Raw genomic sequence first — 17,909 nt, 5'->3', positions numbered from 1 at the left:
CACGCTAGCCTGGGCCACGCCCACGGGCCTCTCGGAGCTGCCGATAGGCGAAGGGGAGAGCCGTTCAAGCGGCGGCGCGAGAGGAAGCGCGACGCCGAGCCTCGAAGCTCGATTGGCCGCGCCGGCCCTGGGCGCCGATAGGCGGAGGGGGCGAGGCGGGGGCGGGGCCTGCCAGCCTCTTCCCCGGCGCAGCCTCTCCCTCCCGCCGGGTTATTTTCCCGAGGGCGGGGGAAGCAAGATGGCGGAGCTGGGCAAGAAGTACTGCGTGTATTGCCTGGCCGAAGTGAGCTCCCTGCGCTTCCGCTGCACCGAGTGCGCCGACATCGAGCTGTGCCCGGAGTGCTTCTCGGCGGGCGCGGAGATCGGGCCTCACCGGCGCTGGCACGGCTACCAGCTGGTGGACGGCGGGCGCTTCACGCTCTGGGGCGCCGAGGCCGAGGGCGGCTGGAGCAGCCGCGAAGAGCAGCTCCTGCTGGACGCCATCGAGCAGTTCGGCTTCGGCAACTGGGTGAGGGAGAGGGCGCTCCCGCCTCGGGCTCCGGCCCTCCCCGCGCGGCGCGTTCCCCGGGCGCCCCGGCCTCACTCGCGTCCCGGGCCACTCACCCTCTTGCGATGCTCTCTGGATGAACTGTGGCTGAGAATTAAAAGATTTCCAAAGATGGGTTAAATATCATTAGAAAATGCCATGACTTGTCAGCTGATTAGGACTTCATCTGTCACTATGTTATGACTGGTGGGCTGAGTAATTTCCAGCCATCTCAAGAGGGTCCTGGCGGCAGTTTGAGAACCCAAGAAAAAAGCCACCATTGGATACATTTCATACTGTTCTTTTAGAGAGCTTCAGTTTAATGTGCATGTAGCAAGATGTGAATTTGTGGGGAAAGGAATGGATCTAACAGCTCCAGTTAGGGACTACTTGATCTTTGTCTGTGCATATAACAAACTATCATTGCTGTTTGGAGTAAATCCTTGGTATGAACAAGCCCTAGCATTCATTAACACTATTTATAAGTATTATAATGTGAAATATTACTCTCTAGTTTTATGAAGGAATGCCACTGCTCTTATCTAGAAATTGACATTTATTACATACTGTATAGGGATGTGGGTGGCGCTATGGATTAAACCACTGAGCCTAGGACTTGCCAATCAGAAGGTCGGTGGATCGAATCCCCACGACGGGGTGAGCTCCCATTGCTCGGTCCCTGCTCCTGCCAACCCAGCAGTTCGAAAGCACGTCAAAGTGCAAGTAGATAAATAGGTACCGCTCCAGCAGGAAGGTAAACGGTGTTTCTGTGCACTGCTCGGGTTCACCAGAAGTGGCTCAGTCATGCTGGCCACATGACCCGGAAGCTGTACGCCGGCTCCCTCGGCCAATAAAGCGAGATGAGCGCCACAACCCCAGAGTCGGCCACGACTGGACCTAATGGTCAGGGGTCCCTTTACCTTTACCTTACATACTGTATATGGGATAATCTTATAATTTTAAAGGTCTTCATATATTTAATTTTAATTTTATTCTAGGAAGATATGGCTGCTCATGTTGGAGCATCACGAACGCCTCAGGAAGTGATGGAACACTATGTAAGCATGTATATACATGGTAACCTTGGGAAGGCCTGCATCCCTGATGTTATTCCCAACAGAGTGACTGATCACACCTGCCCAACTGGTGGCCCACTTTCACCTAGCCTGACCATGCCTCTGCCACCTCTAGATATATCAGTGGCTGAACAACAGCAGCTGGGATATATGCCACTTCGAGATGATTATGAGATTGAATATGACCAAGATGCAGAGACTCTAATCAGTGGCCTTTCAGTAAACTATGATGATGATGATGTCGAAATAGAATTAAAAAGAGCTCATGTGGACATGTATGTAAGAAAACTGAAGGAGAGACAGAGACGAAAGAACATTGCCCGTGACTACAACTTGGTCCCTGCTTTTTTAGGCAAAGACAGAAGAGATAAAGAAAAACCTTCAAAACGCAAAATCACAAAAGAAGAAAAAGAGCTGCGGTTAAAATTAAGGTCTCTCTATCAGTTTATGTCTTGCAAGGAGTTTGATGATTTCTTTGAAAACTTACACAAAGAGAAAGTACTTCGAACCAAGATTAGGGAACTACAACGATATCGGCGGAATGGTATAACAAAAATGGAAGAATCTGCAGAATATGAAGCAGCTAGACACAAACGAGAGAAAAGGAAGGAAAATAAGAATATTGGTACTTCAAAGAGGGGGAAAGAAGATGGTAAAGATGGGGAATTTGCAGCAATTGAAAACTTACCTGGCTTTGAACTGTTATCTGACCGAGAGAAGGTGCTTTGTAGCTCTATTAATCTGAGTCCAGCACGTTACGTGACTGTTAAAACTATTATCATTAAAGATCATCTCCAAAAAAGGCAGGGCATTCCATCAAAAAGTCGCCTTCCTAGTTACCTGGATAAGGTACTAAAGAAAAGGATTTTGAACTTCTTAACTGAAAGTGGTTGGATATCCAGGGATGCCTCTTGAATCTTGTTCTTTCTCCCTTGAAATAGTATGAACTAATAGTCACTTCACTTGCTTATCCTTTTCTTAAAACCTAGGATTCTCTTGTAAAAGCTTAAAATCCTAAACTGAACTGGATTCTTCTGTATTGAATCATGCAAATGCTAGATCGTACTTTGCGACCCAGACAGCTTCCTTGAGAGGAGGAAATTGCTTTTAAAATAATTGTGGGATATGTGACTCACTTATCTTTGACTAGTATAGCAAATGTGGCAGTAGTTACTGAGATCCACCTCTGCTGTAGAAGCTATTTGTGTGGAGAGGGGGAGACCTTCAGCTTCTTATGGACATAGTGCAGAGTGAAGCTGCAGTCCTTTGTACACTTACTTGGGGAGTTAATCTGACTGAATTCAGAGGAACTTGCTGTTGAGTAAACTTGAATAGGATTGGGGTGCATGTGTCTTTTACTAAATCCTGGGTACTAAACTTCAAAAGCACAGAGAAATTAAGATTTTTAGTGAAGATCCTTAGCTATAAGCTATGGTTCATTGCCAAAACAATATATTTTGCTGCAACAGTAGAAGAGCATAATGAACGCAATTCAAGAGGGCATTAAAGGGTATCTGCTCACTTGCTTGAGTGTACACAGGGCAATTTTAAGAGTAGACTGGCTCCACCAGCTAGCTGAATATAAACCCATGACTTGTCTTTGGCAAGTAACTGGCATTGTGGTTCTGAATGTAGTGGTTAGCCAGCAGCTCTACATGACTATTTCTGTGACTAAAGACACAGAGTGAAGAATCTTTGCATGCACAAAGGTTTTCTCTGGATTCATGTAGAAATCTCATACACACACATCCGTTACATGGCGGTAGGCACTACCTGGCTCAGTAGAATCCACTGTCACAATATGTGCTTATGGGAAGTCTGCACCACTTAAAACTATGACAGGTGGGTGGGATCTTAACAGGTTCCTTGGTTTTTCAGTCTTGGGCAAGAAGCAAAAATATTGAGGCTTTCTAAACTGCTGCCTGGATTACAAATTATGCAGGCAGGCCTGATTTACGCTAAATTGCCTCTTAATGCAGCAGGTAGCATAGTTATCAAAAGAGTAAGCTTGAAAAGGGTCGTGTCAAATGCAAATGCTCATTTATCAGCTGTTGGGACAAAGTATAACTTTGCTGTTACCACAATCCAGTCTGGGATACCTCATTCTGGAGAGCATGAAACTCTTCATTTGCCTCATGTTGGGCAAAAGATTCCTGCACTGCAGGAGGTTGAACTAGATGACCTTCATGGTCCCTCTCAGTTCTCCAATTCTAGGGCAGTTGACTGTGTGCTCAGGGGCCTTGTCCTTCATACAAACTTATGAAGTGGGGCTGTGGCTAAAGAACAGCTTCCTGTATGGTGTAGATGGAAAAGGTTTTTTTAAAAACACTTCTACAAGCTCTCCTGTCCACATCAAAGGCTTCATTAGCTTGTGGTGATAATGCCTAGGGCTAAAGGGATGCTTCTGGCCTGCTAAACTGTCTCTGAGCCTTGAAAACACTGATCTTCATGTGCAGCTCAACCATAAGTAGGTTTCACCACCAGCTTCCTTGATGACTGGGGTTTACTAACACAGCTACAGAACCTTAACTATTCAGGATTACAGATTATTCCTCAAACTCCTGTGAATTCAGAGTTGATATACACCTTACACAAAATTCTGAATTCTCCCACTTTATAAACCACACCAGCTGGTGGAGTCAATTTTAAATGTGTCACCTCCCCCTAGTGCAATGAGTAACACATCAGAGGGAGACACGGCACAAATGGCTCCTTACACATACAGTGGTCAGAAGTGTTCAGAAGGGACATGCCATTTGCCATCTCATTCTACTGCACCTATAGATCCATTTATCTGCTGTTGCATGTGCTGGCGTTTAATCCCTACTCTCTTTCAGCTGTATACATGTGTAGCTCAGCAGCTCTTGCACATTCCACTTAGAATCATAGAATCGGAAGAGACCTCAAGGGCCATCGAGTCCAACCCCCTGCCAAGCAGGAAACACCATCAGAGCACTCCTGACATATGGTTGTCAAGCCTCTGCTTTGCCACTAATGGACTAGAAATAGCACAAAGGTCCCTGAGGAAACAATAGTGTTCTTTTTCAGTTTGTGTTCTCTTTTGATTGACAAAGCAAATATTTTCTCTCATTTTATATGTGACTTTAATTATGATACTTTGTTTTTGACAATAAGTCTACTCTGGTCAGAAACTATGCAGTGTTTTATGGTAAATGCACTGTTCCATCCAGAGGTCAGTCCAATAGGACTGAAGCACAACTAACCCTAAGTAATGACAGACATGTTTTGTTATTCCTGCCCTTCAAAAAACTGGTAAACTTTGTTAACATGAGTGCCACTATCTAAATGTATTTATTTAGCTCCAGTGCCATAACTGTAGTTTCCTGAATGTTAATCAATACATCTGCTAGACAAGGTTGATGTAAGCCTTATATTTCATTGGCAGCCCTTTTAATGTTGCTTAAGAGGAGCAACTGGTGCTAAATATAACTTATTTGATAATGTGAACAATTTTTAAATGTGTTAATATTTATTACACTTCTGCAAAGGTCTTTACAGTGTGGCATTTTCACATGAAAGGAAGCATTCATGCAAAGCCTCTTAGCGAAACTATAGTGAATAAATACTTTAATATAACTAATGTTTCATTAAAATTATTTAAGGGTGACTGACATCTAATAGAGAAATATGGGCATGTAAGGAACCACAGTGGCGCTGTGGTCTAAACCACAGAACCTAGGGCTTGCCAATCAGAAGGTTGGTGGTTCAAATCCCGCGACAGGGTGAGCTCCTGTTGTTCGGTCCCAGCTCCTGCCCACCTAGCAGTTTGAAAGCACGTTGAAGTGCAAGTAGATAAATAGGTACCACTCTGGTGGGAAGGTAAATGGCGTTTCCGTGCGCTGCTCTGGTTTGCCAGAAGCGGCTTTGTCATGCTGGCCACATGTCTGCGAACAAACACCGGCTCCCTCAGCCTATAGAACAAGATGAGCGCGCAACCCCAGTCGGGTACCTTTAAGGAACACATAATTATTTATTAGCTTTTAACAGTTAAAAGAAACATTGAGATTTTAATGCTTATTGTGGGTGGAAACCTCAGCTGCAGGGGCCAAATGCAACTCCAGGCCTTCACATTCAGGTCTCAAGACTGCCCAGGCTACACCTCACCAAAATTATACTACACACCCTTGTGCTTTTATCTAGGTGGAATGTGTTTTTGAACTTGGAGGGTGCCTCTTGCAAGCCAGAAGAGGTTGATGCTATATCCAGCGAACATATCCCATTAGCACAAGGACTTCCACCTATCCAATGAGATTTCCTTTCCCCATGGGCCTCCGAATCTGCTGAGGAGAGGAAGGAGTCCTATTGTGCAGACACAAGCCTTTAACTAATGGTACAACTTTGCAGGATAAAATCCCTGACCTTTTCATCGCTTAGAATGCAGCCTATAATACAAAGACTGTTCTAACCATTTCTACCTCGGACTATACCTACATTTTGGCTCTGGATGTACCTACTATTAGCATGTGCTAATCACCCACAAGGGAATGTAACCCATGGAAAAAGTGCTCTGACAGAAATAGTTCAGGAAAGACATCAGACATACTTTTCACAGGCGTGTGTCAAGTTAACACTCTTAGCCCAGTTCACAATTTGAAGGGGAAGGATGTTAAGATTATCAATTCATTTCTTGCCACTCTCTTTTCTAATCAGATGTAGCATAAAGTATCCGTGCACATGAGAGGCAAATCATTTTTAAGCAATATATACTACTACCCAGGTACTATTACTCTATGCTATATATTTCCTTTTCCATACATGTTGGCAGGACTCCATAATTTCATTCACCATGGGAAGTGCTGAGCCAGTTTCTAGAGAGCACAATTCCCAGGCTTCTGACCAATGCAGGAGGAATGGTAATCTTCATGCTCCACATAGTTGAGAAGAAGCCTATATTCTGGCTGTACAGTTGTGACTTGTGGGGAGGAGGGAGGTATGTCTACTTGTTTTTGCACTTGCTAGGAACTCCAAGCAGCTGGAAAAACTAGAAGTCCATACACATCTCCCTTCCTGTATCATCATTTGGGGCTGTATGTTTTCATGTTTAAAAGTAGAGACTATGCTCCATTATAGTTACGGGTGATCTATCACATACTACAGCTAGCCCATTCATATACAAAGACACATTCAGTCTTTGTGATCATCATAATGTGCAAAAGTTATAAAGAAGTAGCGTATAACAATAGTGAGCATCTTCAAGAGGGTTTCCCAACCGTTTCAAGCATGGATTTGTATGTCTGGAGCTCAGCAGAACTTTGGAAACCACAGTTGGCTGTATGAGGAGGAATTTTTGCAGGTGCATCTGGGAGTAGAGTATGACATGAGAGTCAACTAAAGGACAAATTAAAAGCATGGCAATATCTAATCTGACATTTAAAAGACCAGTCAATGCACAAATCTGAGTTCTGTTTTTTTAAAAACAACAACAGCTAATTAAGACAAGAGCCCTGCTGAGTCCGACCAAAGGCCCATCTAGTGCAGCATGCTGTTTTCAGAGTGACCAAGCAGTTCATGCACTTTCCCGACTTTGTGGTTCCCAACAACCGGTATAAAGCATACCGCATCCAACGATGATCATACATAGCCATCGAGGCTAGTAGCCATTGATGGCTCCATCCTCCATGGATTTGTCTGGTCCTGTTTTAAAGCCATCCAAGTTGGTGACCATCATTATATCTTGTGGCAGCAAACTGCAAATAACTAAGCTGTTGTGAAGAAGTACTTTTGTCCGCCCTGAATCTCTGATGTGCATGTCAGGTAAGCTTGACTTGGCTTTTAGTTTTGGTTAACTGATTCAGCTTCATTAGATGACCCTGGATCTAGAAAGAGGAAGAAAATCCTCTCCTGATCCACTTTCTCTGGGTGATGCACAATCTCACACACCTCTGTCATGCCCTCATCCTTACTTGCCTTTTCTTACTAAAAAGCCTCAGATGTCATAACGTTTCCTCAAAGGATGGGCAGTTGATCATTTTGGTTACCCTTTTCTAGCTCGGCACTGTGCTTTTTTAGGTGAGGCAGTAAGAATTGCACACAGTACTCTAAATGTGGTCACCTCATAAATTATTATATTGGCAGTCCCTTTCCTAAAGATGCCCAAGACTGAATTCATTTCACAGCTGCCACAAACTGAGTTCAATGAACTATCTATTGCAACCCCAAGATCTCTTTCCTAGTTAGTCACTGCCAGGTCAGACCTCAACCTCATATATGCAAAATTAGGATTTTATTTTTGCCCCATCGTGAATCACTTTAAACTTGCTTACATTTAACTGGATTTGCCATATACTGTAACTGTCTTTCACCTGGTTTCAGAGCTCCTCACAATCTTTTTGTTTTAGCCTTCTTGAACAATTCAGTATCATTAGTAAATTTGGCTCCCACACTGCTCATCCCAACCTCCAGATCACATATGAACAAGTTAAAAAGCAAGTGTCTCAACATTGATCTTTGGGGGCGGGGAGACTCCACTTTCTACATTCCTCCACTGGAACAACTACCATTGATTCCTAGCATGCTTCCTGTTTCTTAACTAGTTAGTGATCCATAAGATAACCTTTCCTATTCCATGACTGCTTACTCAGGAATCCTTGGTGAGGTACTTTCGCAAAAGCTTTTAAAAGTCCGAAGTACACAATGTGAACTAGATCACCTGGTGATTTGTTTTTATTTTTCATTTGTTAATAAGGCTTAAAACGTAAGCATCTTGTAATCATTGTTTTCCTCGGTTTGTCTGCCCTACATCTCTCTGAAAACCAATGCAAATATTTCATTCAGCTTCTCTGTAGTCTCCTTTTTCTCCTTCAGCACTTTTTACTCTCTTGTTATCCAAAGGTCTAAACACCTCCCTAGCTGGTTTCTTGCTTCTGATGCATTTTTTAAAAACTGTAGTTAGTTTTGCAAGTTTTTAGCAATATGATTACAGTGGTACCTCGCGTTACATATGCTTCAGGTTACATATGCTTCAGGTTACAGCCAGAAATAATACCTCGGGTTAAGAACTTTGCTTCAGGATGAGAACAGAAATCATGCTCCGGCGGCACAGCGGCAGCAGGAGGCCCCATTAGCTAAAGTGGTGCTTCAGGTTAAGAACAGTTTCAGGTTAAGAACGGACCTCCGGAACGAATTAAGTACTTAACCCGAGGTACCACTGTATTGAATTCTTTTCTGCATCCCTTATCTGCACGCCTTTTTTTGGCCAAAGTGTGTGTTCCCTCTTGTTCCTTTTTGGACTAGACTTCCACTTTCTGAAGGAAGCAGCCTTGCTTCTAACAGTTTCCTTGACATGGCTCATTAATTATACTCCATTTCTCTTAGCCCGGATGGCACCTTTCCTGATAAGCAGCATGCATTGTCACACTTGTGACACACTGGATATCCCCCACAACCCTGCTGGCTCTCCACTTGAATATCCGTTGCTGTTGTTTTACTGAGGTAGTTTACTTGGGAGCTTGGGTTTTGTTAGGTCACTAAGGAGAGTGACAGAGAAATCTGCCATGACCTCTTCACTGTGTCAACCTCACCCTACTGCTTAACTTGCTTTGTTACTGTAGCTTGATGTTTCATCACTAGAGCCCCCTCTCACATTTGGAGCACAGTCCCTCATTAGATTGTTCCAAATTTATTGCCCTGGCTAAGCTTCCCCAACTGTTTATGCAGCAAATTAGGTAAAGTAGACCTTATTTGGAAAAAAAGCACAATACAGAAAGAAATGTAGCTCAACTCGTGGGCTTAATCAATTCCAGTTAACAGGAAGAGATGAAACTAGATTATCTACAGACTTTCCATCCCTAGGATTAAGCTCCTATTAGTTTAAGGTACTTGAATTAAACAAGTATGTGGTGCTACTTACCCTCTAGTTGCTTCATTGCTTAACTCACTTGTTTCCTTGGTTTGATACTTCAGCACTGGGGCTTGCTTGCTCAAGAAGTGAACAATTAAAAAGGCCTGTCACCGTAAATCACCATCCAGTACTTACTAGTGACATTTTTCCTTTGCAAGTTTATCCACTATCCAAATCAAACTCATTAACTGGAAAACTACTCCCCCCCCTTAACAAAACAACTTTAACTTTATGCTGTATAGTTCAGGAGACTGGTACAAGTCATCAACCTAAGTTAATAAAAAATTTTGTCACTAAAAATAGATAATGGGTTTTACCCATTTACCAAATCTGCAGCTTAAAAAAGTAAAACCAAAACATGAATAAAATGTTGAGCGTGCTGTTCTCAGTGCTTTTTTTTTAAGGGGGGGGTGCCAGTGCTGCATACCCTTGATTACCGCCAGAAAAAAAGCAATGGTTGTTCTGGACAGTTTGTTTATAGGCAAGACCCCAAAAATGCAGGAGTAAAACTTTTAGAAAGCTTCTTTCCATCTGCTTGTTGAACTTGTCCTGAAGGGATGGGGAGAGAAAGCCTGTTGAGGCAAAATGTTCCCTATCCCTAGTCTAGGAGCAGGTGGTGCTACAAGGCTCAGGCCTGAAGACAAGTAAGGATGGACGTAACCTGCCTACGTCAGATTATTTAAACATTTTAAAAAATAAGTTTGCCATTTTGTTTGCAAAGCGACAAAGCATGCACCTTCCTAATTATTTGTTGATCAATGTAAAAATATTTGTACATTAATCCTTGCTGGGATCAATCATCATCCCAAATATGGGGATCAAATATTGCAAGACTGATGACTTTGCATCTGGTGGAAATCAATGCAAATACAGAAAAGAAAACATTGTAAGAAATTAAGCATGAAAAAAGTGGAAATGTGATCATTGTATCATTTGCAGTATCTGTAACACTGGCACCAACTCTGATGGATTTAAAAGGATGGTTAGACCAATTCATGCAGAATAAGTACCAGTCACAATAGCTGTATGCAGGGGTAGGGAAGCCACAGACCACAGGCCTAATTAAGGCCACTAGTTTTCCTTATTTTGCCCATGAGGTCACTTTGGCCACAATACGCCCACCTGCTCTACACCAGACATGCCTGATGTCAGGTACAGAGCAAGTGCTGATGATCAGCTGGTCAGAAGCACTTTGCAGACTGTTTTGTCTGCAGTGTCATTTAAAATCATGTGGGCAGAAACTGGACATCTGATGTCAGTTGGGTAGCCCCACCTGTCAAACTTGGCCCACCAGCTGGATCCAGTTCTCCACCTGTGGGTTATATGCTACTTCAAGGCTCAGAAGCACCAGGTCTCCAAATACCAGCCATTGGGGAACAACTGGAGACTGTCCTCACATCCCACTTGTAAACTTCCTATAAGCATCTGGTATGCAACTTTGGGAAACAGAATGCTGGGCTACATAGGCCTTGGGTTTGATCCAGTAGGGATCATTTGGCATTCTTAAGGTTAACTGGCAGGATTCAAAAAACAAAATCCCTAACAAGCTGTTCCCAATGTATCATAGAGAATTCAGAAAATGAAGTGCTCATATTTTATGTTGGTCAACTGCCTCTGACCTCCCATGCACTCTTCTATGTGCCAGAGGACTTTGATGAAGCAGGCAGGGAATGGCAGGTATTAAAAAATTCTGGTTTCAATGAAAACTAGCTGATGTCTGTGAACTCTTAAAACACTTAATTTGGTTGTGTGTCTGCAAGCAGTTACTAAATGAACTTGCTATTCTTTTCTTTGTAATAGTCTCAATACATCTCTAGATCAATTGTCATTTTAAGGTCATGCAAAGTGATTCAATACTAAACTAAGTATAGAAAAGGCTAACAGCACTTATACCAAATACTTGTGTTATGTGACACACAATTTGATGCTTTCCATGGGAACAGAAGCTATTTAAGTTAGTACCAGGCTGGTGTCCAACTCTGTATTCATAAAAGAATAAGCAAAAATGCTAATTTCTACACAGAACACGACACTGAAAAGATCAGATTTTCATTCTGAACAATCTACATTGCATTATTGTTACTAAATTGCCTAATTACAATGCAGAATACCTTTCATTAATCACCATAATATTATTCACGGGACACAGATGACTCATGCTTGCAATTCATACCACTCACTTTGCATTCCCCACATTATTGGTATTCGTTTTAAAAACACATTTCAACATTGCTTCATTGGTATTAAAGCTTCTTCCACCATTTAGTTTAGCCTCCCACACTGCTTAGTGAGTCTTTATCTGGGCATGTATTGGTTCTGTGGCACTCTCAAGATCAGACTGCTAAGGTTCCTTTACAACACCTACTAAAGCAGGCCTCAAAGTACGGCCATGCAACTTATAGCCCACCTTGGAAACTAAAGCCACAGTGCCAGGTTCTTTCCCTTCCATGGGAACGTGGAATAATGCTTCGTGCTCATAGGGATCAAACTTGGCTCCAAGAGGATTCAGTTTCATCAAGCCATGTTTGGTGAACACTTTCTGTATTTGAACCTCAGTCATGACAAGACCTTCGTAAAGGTTTTTGAGATGTGGATTTTCATCCTTGAGTTCTTCTCTGGGAACACTCTCAGTTGCTTTTTCCAGAACATCAGCAACTTCCAGCAAATCTTTGCAGAAACTCTGAATTCCTAAAACAGGAAAAGCAAATAAAATTTCAGATAATCCTTAAAGATGCATCAACATTTCATCAGACAATGAAAGGAACCATTAATTTTATATTTTCTTCCAGGATTCAAAGCTTAGGCATGTATATGGTTAAAGATACATTATCAAGTATTACCAATACCAAAAATGACGTGTGATTGAATCTCCATTAAATTCAGATTTGTTGTTGTTGTTTAGTCGTGTCCGACTCTTCGTGACCCCATGGACCAGAGCACGCCAGGCACCTCTGTCCTCCACTACCTCCCGCAGTTTAGTCAAACTCATGCTGGTAACCTCGAAAACACTATCCAACCATCTCATCCTCTGTCGCCCCCTTCTCCTTGTGCCCTCCATCTTTCCCAGCATCAGTGTCTTCTCCAGGGAGTCTTCTCTTCTCATGAGGTGGCCAAAGTACTGGAGCCTCAGCTTCACAATCTGTCCTTCCAGTGAGCACTCAGGGCTGATTTCATTAAGAATGGATGCATTTGATCTTCTTGCAGTCCATGGGACTCTCAAGAGTCTTCTCCAGCACCATAATTCAAAAGCATCAATTCTTCGGCGATCAGCCTTCTTTATGGTCCAGCTCTCACTTCCATACATCACTACTGGGAAAACCATGGCTTTAACTATACGGACCTTTGTTGGCAAGGTGACGTCTCTACTTCTCAAGATGCTGTCTAGGCCTGTCATTGCCCTTCTCCCAAGAAGCAGGCGTCTTTTAATTTCGTGGCTGCTGTCACCATCTGCAGTGATCATGGAGCCCAAGAAAGTAAAATCTCTCACTGCCTCCATTTCTTCCCCTTCTATTTGCCAGGAGGTGATGGGACCAGTGGCCATGATCTTCGTTTTTTTGATGTTGAAAATATATTTGAAATGTATCCAAATATATTTTCATTAACATAAGGGTAAATTCAGATTTACCCTTATGTTAATGAAAATATATTTGGATACATTTGTAGAATTGGGGGCATAAAACTTATAGCTAGAAAATTATAACTTAACTCTTTTCACAACCACCCTCAAGCCTAAGTTTTAATAAGGTACCAGTGTATATGATAAACGTGCATTTTTTCTGTTCTGTACAATGACCCAACGTCATCTCTTGAAAATTTAACTGAAAGGGGTATTTGGCAAAGCAGTAAGCAATTCAAGCTGCAAAAATCTCCACCTTGTGGAATTCTTTTTCCTATAGTTAGGATCAGTGGTGAATTTCCAGCCTGGCATCCCCATTATGGCTCAGCGGAGGTCCCAATTTTGCATCTAAGGCCAGCTTCCCCAAGTCACACACACCTGACATATATGACTTTGGAGTAGTATGGGAGAAGTGAAACTGCAGTTTACCTGTGTGCTGTGAAGTATGACTTCAAATCACCCGGTCAAAGGAAGCAGGGTTTCCAGGTGCCACCAATCAATTGATCATCAGCACCTGCAAACCCAAGCCTTTGCCTGCGCTGTTTTTGACTTCAGACCACATGTGCAAAGGGAACTGCTTTACCTGGTGTCATGATGATGCCACAATGATCACAAAAACGGCCCACAGAGGTTCTTGCTCTCACTTGTATATTTTCTCTCATGCTTACTAACCAAACAAGAATCATGTTCACTGATTCAAAGTACCAGCTGAAAAAGTATGTATCTAGATCTCTTGAAGCAGCACAGTATATGAGCTGAGTGGAAGTACCATTTTGGAATTTCCAAGCTTAAGTTTTTATTTATGTTTAATGTGATGTTCTAGTGCTAGTAACAACAAATACAGCCTATACCTACCATATAACTTTGCTTCTTCTACCAATTTCTGAGTTCTTTGTCGTAGATTTTCTGCATCTGCCAGGGCACGTTTATACTTGTCCTGGACAAGGGGGAAAATAAACAGTGGAAATGTAAAACCAACTGCCTATGTAAAAAACTCCCAGGAAATGGAGACACAGAATGAATGAGTCCACCAAACACACCATCCTAACTGTGCTCCTGGATCAAAAGAGCTGTCTTTTCCTCCAAATGATACATTGAATTTGTGATGTGTTAGGTTTTTAATAGAACTTTATAAATGTTGTGACCCACAAGTGAGGGGATAATGGTTAAAAGCAAGACAGAAATATAAAAGGAGAGATATTACTTCAGCCATTTGCTATGCTGTTAAAACCTACAATTATCTGGCAATATTAAGAGCAACATCAGCAAACCATGAGACACTCCTATTTTTGTGGCACCAGGGCCCATTTAAGTAAACAAGATAAAAGTCCTATTCCTCTTTTTTATTAACTAGATATATGGTAAAAACCTAACCATTCCCTTTTTAGACAAAAATGAAATCCAACTTTAGTTCACCAGTGGGGGGGAAATTAATGACATGTACAGAGCTCAGGTAGTCTCAAGACATTTCACTTATATATACATTCTCACTTTTCTGACGCTAGCACTTTCAAGACCCAATTGCTAAAGGAAACTACTGAAAAGTAGTATGCATATCCTATCTGTCTGCTGTTTGAGGGCTATACAAATATATAAACCAAAAGGAGTCTTACAGTGATTTCTTTTAATTGTTCTTCTAGTTTGGCCTTTTCCTCTATTAACATCTTTTCAGCAGAGCCAGGAACAGATTTTTGTTCATGTTGAGTCTGGTTTGGCTCTTCTTCCAAGTTTGGTCCAGTGCCTTTCTCCTGTGTCACTATGCAAAGCAGCTGAGAAGTCCTGAAACAATATCAGGTTCAGTAAAACTCAAAGCAACTTTTTTAAGACTGAGTACAAGAGACCACCAGCACATTGCCACCTCTTATCCCCAAATCTTCTCTGAAAATTTATTATATTTATATACCACCCTTCATCCAAAGATCTCAGGGTGGTTCACAAGATAAAAATAGAAGATAAAATACAGGATGAGAGACTTATACTGTCCCTCCTTTATGTTTCACCTGGGGTTGGTGAGCTCTGCTCTAAAGAATCAGCATATTTAAGTGAACCAATACCCTCTATTGCCCACGTTGGTTTCAAAAACGTCCCGTTGGCACGTGCAAGGCAGACAATCCCTGCTCAAAAGGAATCAAGTCATTTGCTATTAAGGTGGATCGGGTATTGAAAAGCTTTTTAATACTGCCCCAAGCACCGGCCAAAGGAGAATCTGAAAGGATTCAACTGCCTAAAGAGAAAGAGAGAAAAGGGGGCCCCCCGGTAAATAGCAGAGAAACCCCGTCCACGCAGAGAAACTAAACCGGGAAAGATACCCCCTCCCGGAGTAAGACAGGCTGCGTGACGTGATGGACTAGGATCTGAGCGAGACCACGCTTCAAATTCCGCCACTGGGCTGGTGAAGCTCCCTGGGGGTGACCTTGGGGGCCAGGAGCTGCCTCCTCTCTGCCCAGCCTGCCTCACAGGGCGGTTGTGGAGCGGGGGGGGGGGGAGAACAACCTTAAGCCCCTTGGAGGGAAACGAGGGATTAAATGCGAAGAACGGGAAATATGTAAAATAAATAAAAAGAGATTCCGGGACGGGGGGACGGATACGGGGGGGCCGTCGGGCTGTGGGCCCGGCTTCCCGCCTCCTGCCTCTTCGCCTCAGGCACGCGGAGCCCTCCCGGCCTTTCCCCCAGGACGAACTCCCGCCGCCTTTGCCGCCTTACCGCTGCGGGTGCTGCGGAGCGAGAAAGGCGCCTCGCCCCGGCAACGCCGACAGCCCCGCCAGCCGCCACACGGACCGCACGGCTCTCGCCGCCGCCGCCGCCATGTTGCCGCTCGGCCTCCGCCCCTCCCCCACCCCAAACGCAGCAACGGAAACCGCCTCCGCCCAATCAGCAGGCAGGTCGAGCGGGCAGATTGGGCCATGTAACCAATCAGCGACGAACGCAGCAACAGCCTCTGCCCAATCCTCGGGCAGGTCGACCGGAGTTCTCTTCTTCCCTGACCATGCAGCCAATCAGCCACGCCCTCGGAACCACGTGCGTGAGAGGGAGGGAATAAAAAGGTATGTCGACATCCGGGGCCGGCAGTTCGCCTTTTGAAAGCGAACTAATTGCGAGTCGAACGAGAGCCGAGCAAAGGGCAGCTATAGATCTAATAATTAGACTCACACTGGCATTTAACTTCTGGGTTCAGTCAGACCCGTGCTTGCTCTCCCATCGCAGAAGCATTAGGCAACAACTGAGAAATCTACGAATTTATTGTTAATATTTTTTAGCGCCCTGGCGCATAGACGCCTCCAGATACCTGCATTCCAAAATAAAGTGAGGTCGCAGAAACAGTTTCTGTTCTTTCCCACTCAGGTCTTATTCGGGTTTTAATTTTTTTCAGCATTTTAAAATAGTGCCAGTGCAGTCCATTATCCCCAGATGTGGGGCGTTATCGCTCTCACAATGTTAAATGGAGAAGTCAAATCAAACCGGAAACTAGGCGGGGGGGGGGGGCTTCCATGCGGCAGTTTCCTAGAATCATCGAATTGTAAAGGATTCCCGAGGGTCGTCTAGTCTAACCCCCTCAATGCAGGAATCTCAACATGCAGTCCCCCTTCCAATTGGAAACCATACTAGGTTTGCAAATCTGCTAGAAGTTTTATTGCTGCACCTGTGAACTCCATGTGGCTGACACACGCAACTGTTTTTGCAGCGTTCACAGAATGACCACGGTCGCATCATAACACCATCTCATCCCACCCCCTGCTTTTAAAACGGATTTACTGTTTTCAGCAAGCGCTCTCTCTCTCTCTCTCTCTCTCTCTCTCTCTCTCTCTGTGTGTGTGTGTGTGTGTGTGTGTTACTGGGTTTTCTGTGGTAAATCCAGATTAAATTGTAAATAATATGTGATGGCATTCTGATGAAGACAATGCCATATGTGGGCACTGAACAAAATTTAGAATGGTCAAGTTGCAAGGGGTCCTAAGGGTCATCTGGTCCAACCCGATGCAATGCAGGAATCACAACCAAATCATGCCTGCCAGGTGGCCACCCAACCTCTGCTTAAAAACCTCAAAGGAAGAAGAGTCCACCACCTTTCAAGGGACTCCAACAGGTCTTACTGTCAGAAAGTTCTTACGGATGTTTAGTTGGAAACCATTGGTTTGGGTCCTACCCTCCAGGGCAGGAGAAAACAAGCTTGCTCCATCTTCAGGATCTCCTCTCGGTCTCCTCTTTACCAGGCGAAACACACCCAACTCCCTTGACCATTCCTCATAAGGCTTGTATGTATGAACAGCACAGAGTCCAGAAGAAACTACTGGCTAGAAGCACCATGTGCCATCATGGCTTGAAAGCTGAGTTTTCTCTGCACAAAGAGACACACTATGCACGCCATAGGCTTCAAAAAGCATAGCTCAGAAACATGGGCGTAGTCAGGCTTGGGTGTGTGGGGGCAAAACCGAGATATCTGCAACACGATTGGTCAGTTAGTGAAGTATTTTTATTCCTCCCTGTGGAACACCCTCCCACTGGATGTTAAGGAGATAAAGAACTCTACAAGTTTTACAAGACACCTGAAAACAGCCCTGTATCAGGAAGTTTTTAATGTTCAACGTTTTATTATGCTTTTATACTGTATGTGCTGGAAGTCGCCAAGGGTGGCTGTTAGATTAAATAACGGGGGATGAAGGTTTTATGGTCATATTTGCGATGGGGTGGACTGGATGACATTTGGGGATCCCTTCCAAGTCTATGTCATATGATTCTATGATTTTATGATGGGGGGGAATCTTGATGTATATTTTGCTTTAGGAGGCTTAGTTTGGTCAAAATTGAGCCTACACTTTCAGAGTTAATGC

At 43.6% G+C, this 17,909-nt stretch overlaps 2 protein-coding genes across 5 annotated transcripts; one reads left to right on the top strand and one right to left on the bottom strand.

Moving 5' to 3' along the window:
• Nucleotides 1–200: 200 nt before the first annotated feature.
• TADA2B (transcriptional adaptor 2B) lies at nucleotides 201–2,939 on the top strand. Its single transcript, XM_083624490.1, has 2 exons — nucleotides 201–508; nucleotides 1,525–2,939. The coding sequence occupies exons 1-2, from the start codon at nucleotides 239–241 to the stop codon at nucleotides 2,515–2,517; spliced, it is 1,263 nt and encodes a 420-aa protein (XP_083480616.1). The 5' UTR covers nucleotides 201–238; the 3' UTR covers nucleotides 2,518–2,939.
• A 2,630-nt stretch (nucleotides 2,940–5,569) lies between these two features.
• GRPEL1 (GrpE like 1, mitochondrial) lies at nucleotides 5,570–15,937 on the bottom strand. 4 transcript variants are annotated; one of them, XR_014550924.1, is made up of 6 exons: nucleotides 15,784–15,937; nucleotides 14,693–14,858; nucleotides 13,935–14,016; nucleotides 10,445–12,151; nucleotides 7,411–10,380; nucleotides 5,570–7,310 (listed from the first exon to the last, which is right to left on the bottom strand). XR_014550924.1 is itself a non-coding variant. In XM_083624508.1 (4 exons), the coding sequence occupies exons 1-4, from the start codon at nucleotides 15,885–15,887 to the stop codon at nucleotides 11,805–11,807; spliced, it is 699 nt and encodes a 232-aa protein (XP_083480634.1). In that variant the 5' UTR covers nucleotides 15,888–15,927; the 3' UTR covers nucleotides 5,570–11,804. The 4 variants fall into 4 exon arrangements, 1 of the variants encoding a protein (XP_083480634.1); XR_014550923.1 differs by having other exon boundaries at nucleotides 5,570–10,380; XR_014550925.1 differs by having other exon boundaries at nucleotides 7,411–12,151; nucleotides 15,784–15,927.
• Nucleotides 15,938–17,909: the final 1,972 nt, after the last annotated feature.

The sequence above is a fragment of the Podarcis filfolensis genome (genome assembly GCF_964270895.1).
Source record: "Podarcis filfolensis genome assembly, chromosome: 7".
Taxonomy (NCBI): domain Eukaryota; kingdom Metazoa; phylum Chordata; class Lepidosauria; order Squamata; family Lacertidae; genus Podarcis; species Podarcis filfolensis.
The sequence above is the reverse complement of the archived record's forward strand: the minus strand, read 5'-3'. Positions and strand labels throughout refer to the sequence as shown.

Excerpts from the sequence above, each read along its gene's own strand:
- GRPEL1 (XM_083624508.1), bottom strand. The coding sequence starts at position 15,887 with ATGGCGGCGGCGGCGGCGAGAGCCGTGCGGTCCGTGTGGCGGCTGGCG. Across the intron at positions 14,859-15,783 it reads GCTCCGCAGCACCCGCAGCG|GACTTCTCAGCTGCTTTGCA; the intron begins GTAAGGCGGCAA and ends ATATTGTTTCAG. Across the intron at positions 14,017-14,692 it reads AACAATTAAAAGAAATCACT|GACAAGTATAAACGTGCCCT; the intron begins GTAAGACTCCTT and ends CCCCTTGTCCAG.
- TADA2B (XM_083624490.1), top strand. The coding sequence starts at position 239 with ATGGCGGAGCTGGGCAAGAAGTACTGCGTGTATTGCCTGGCCGAAGTG. Across the intron at positions 509-1,524 it reads AGTTCGGCTTCGGCAACTGG|GAAGATATGGCTGCTCATGT; the intron begins GTGAGGGAGAGG and ends ATTTTATTCTAG.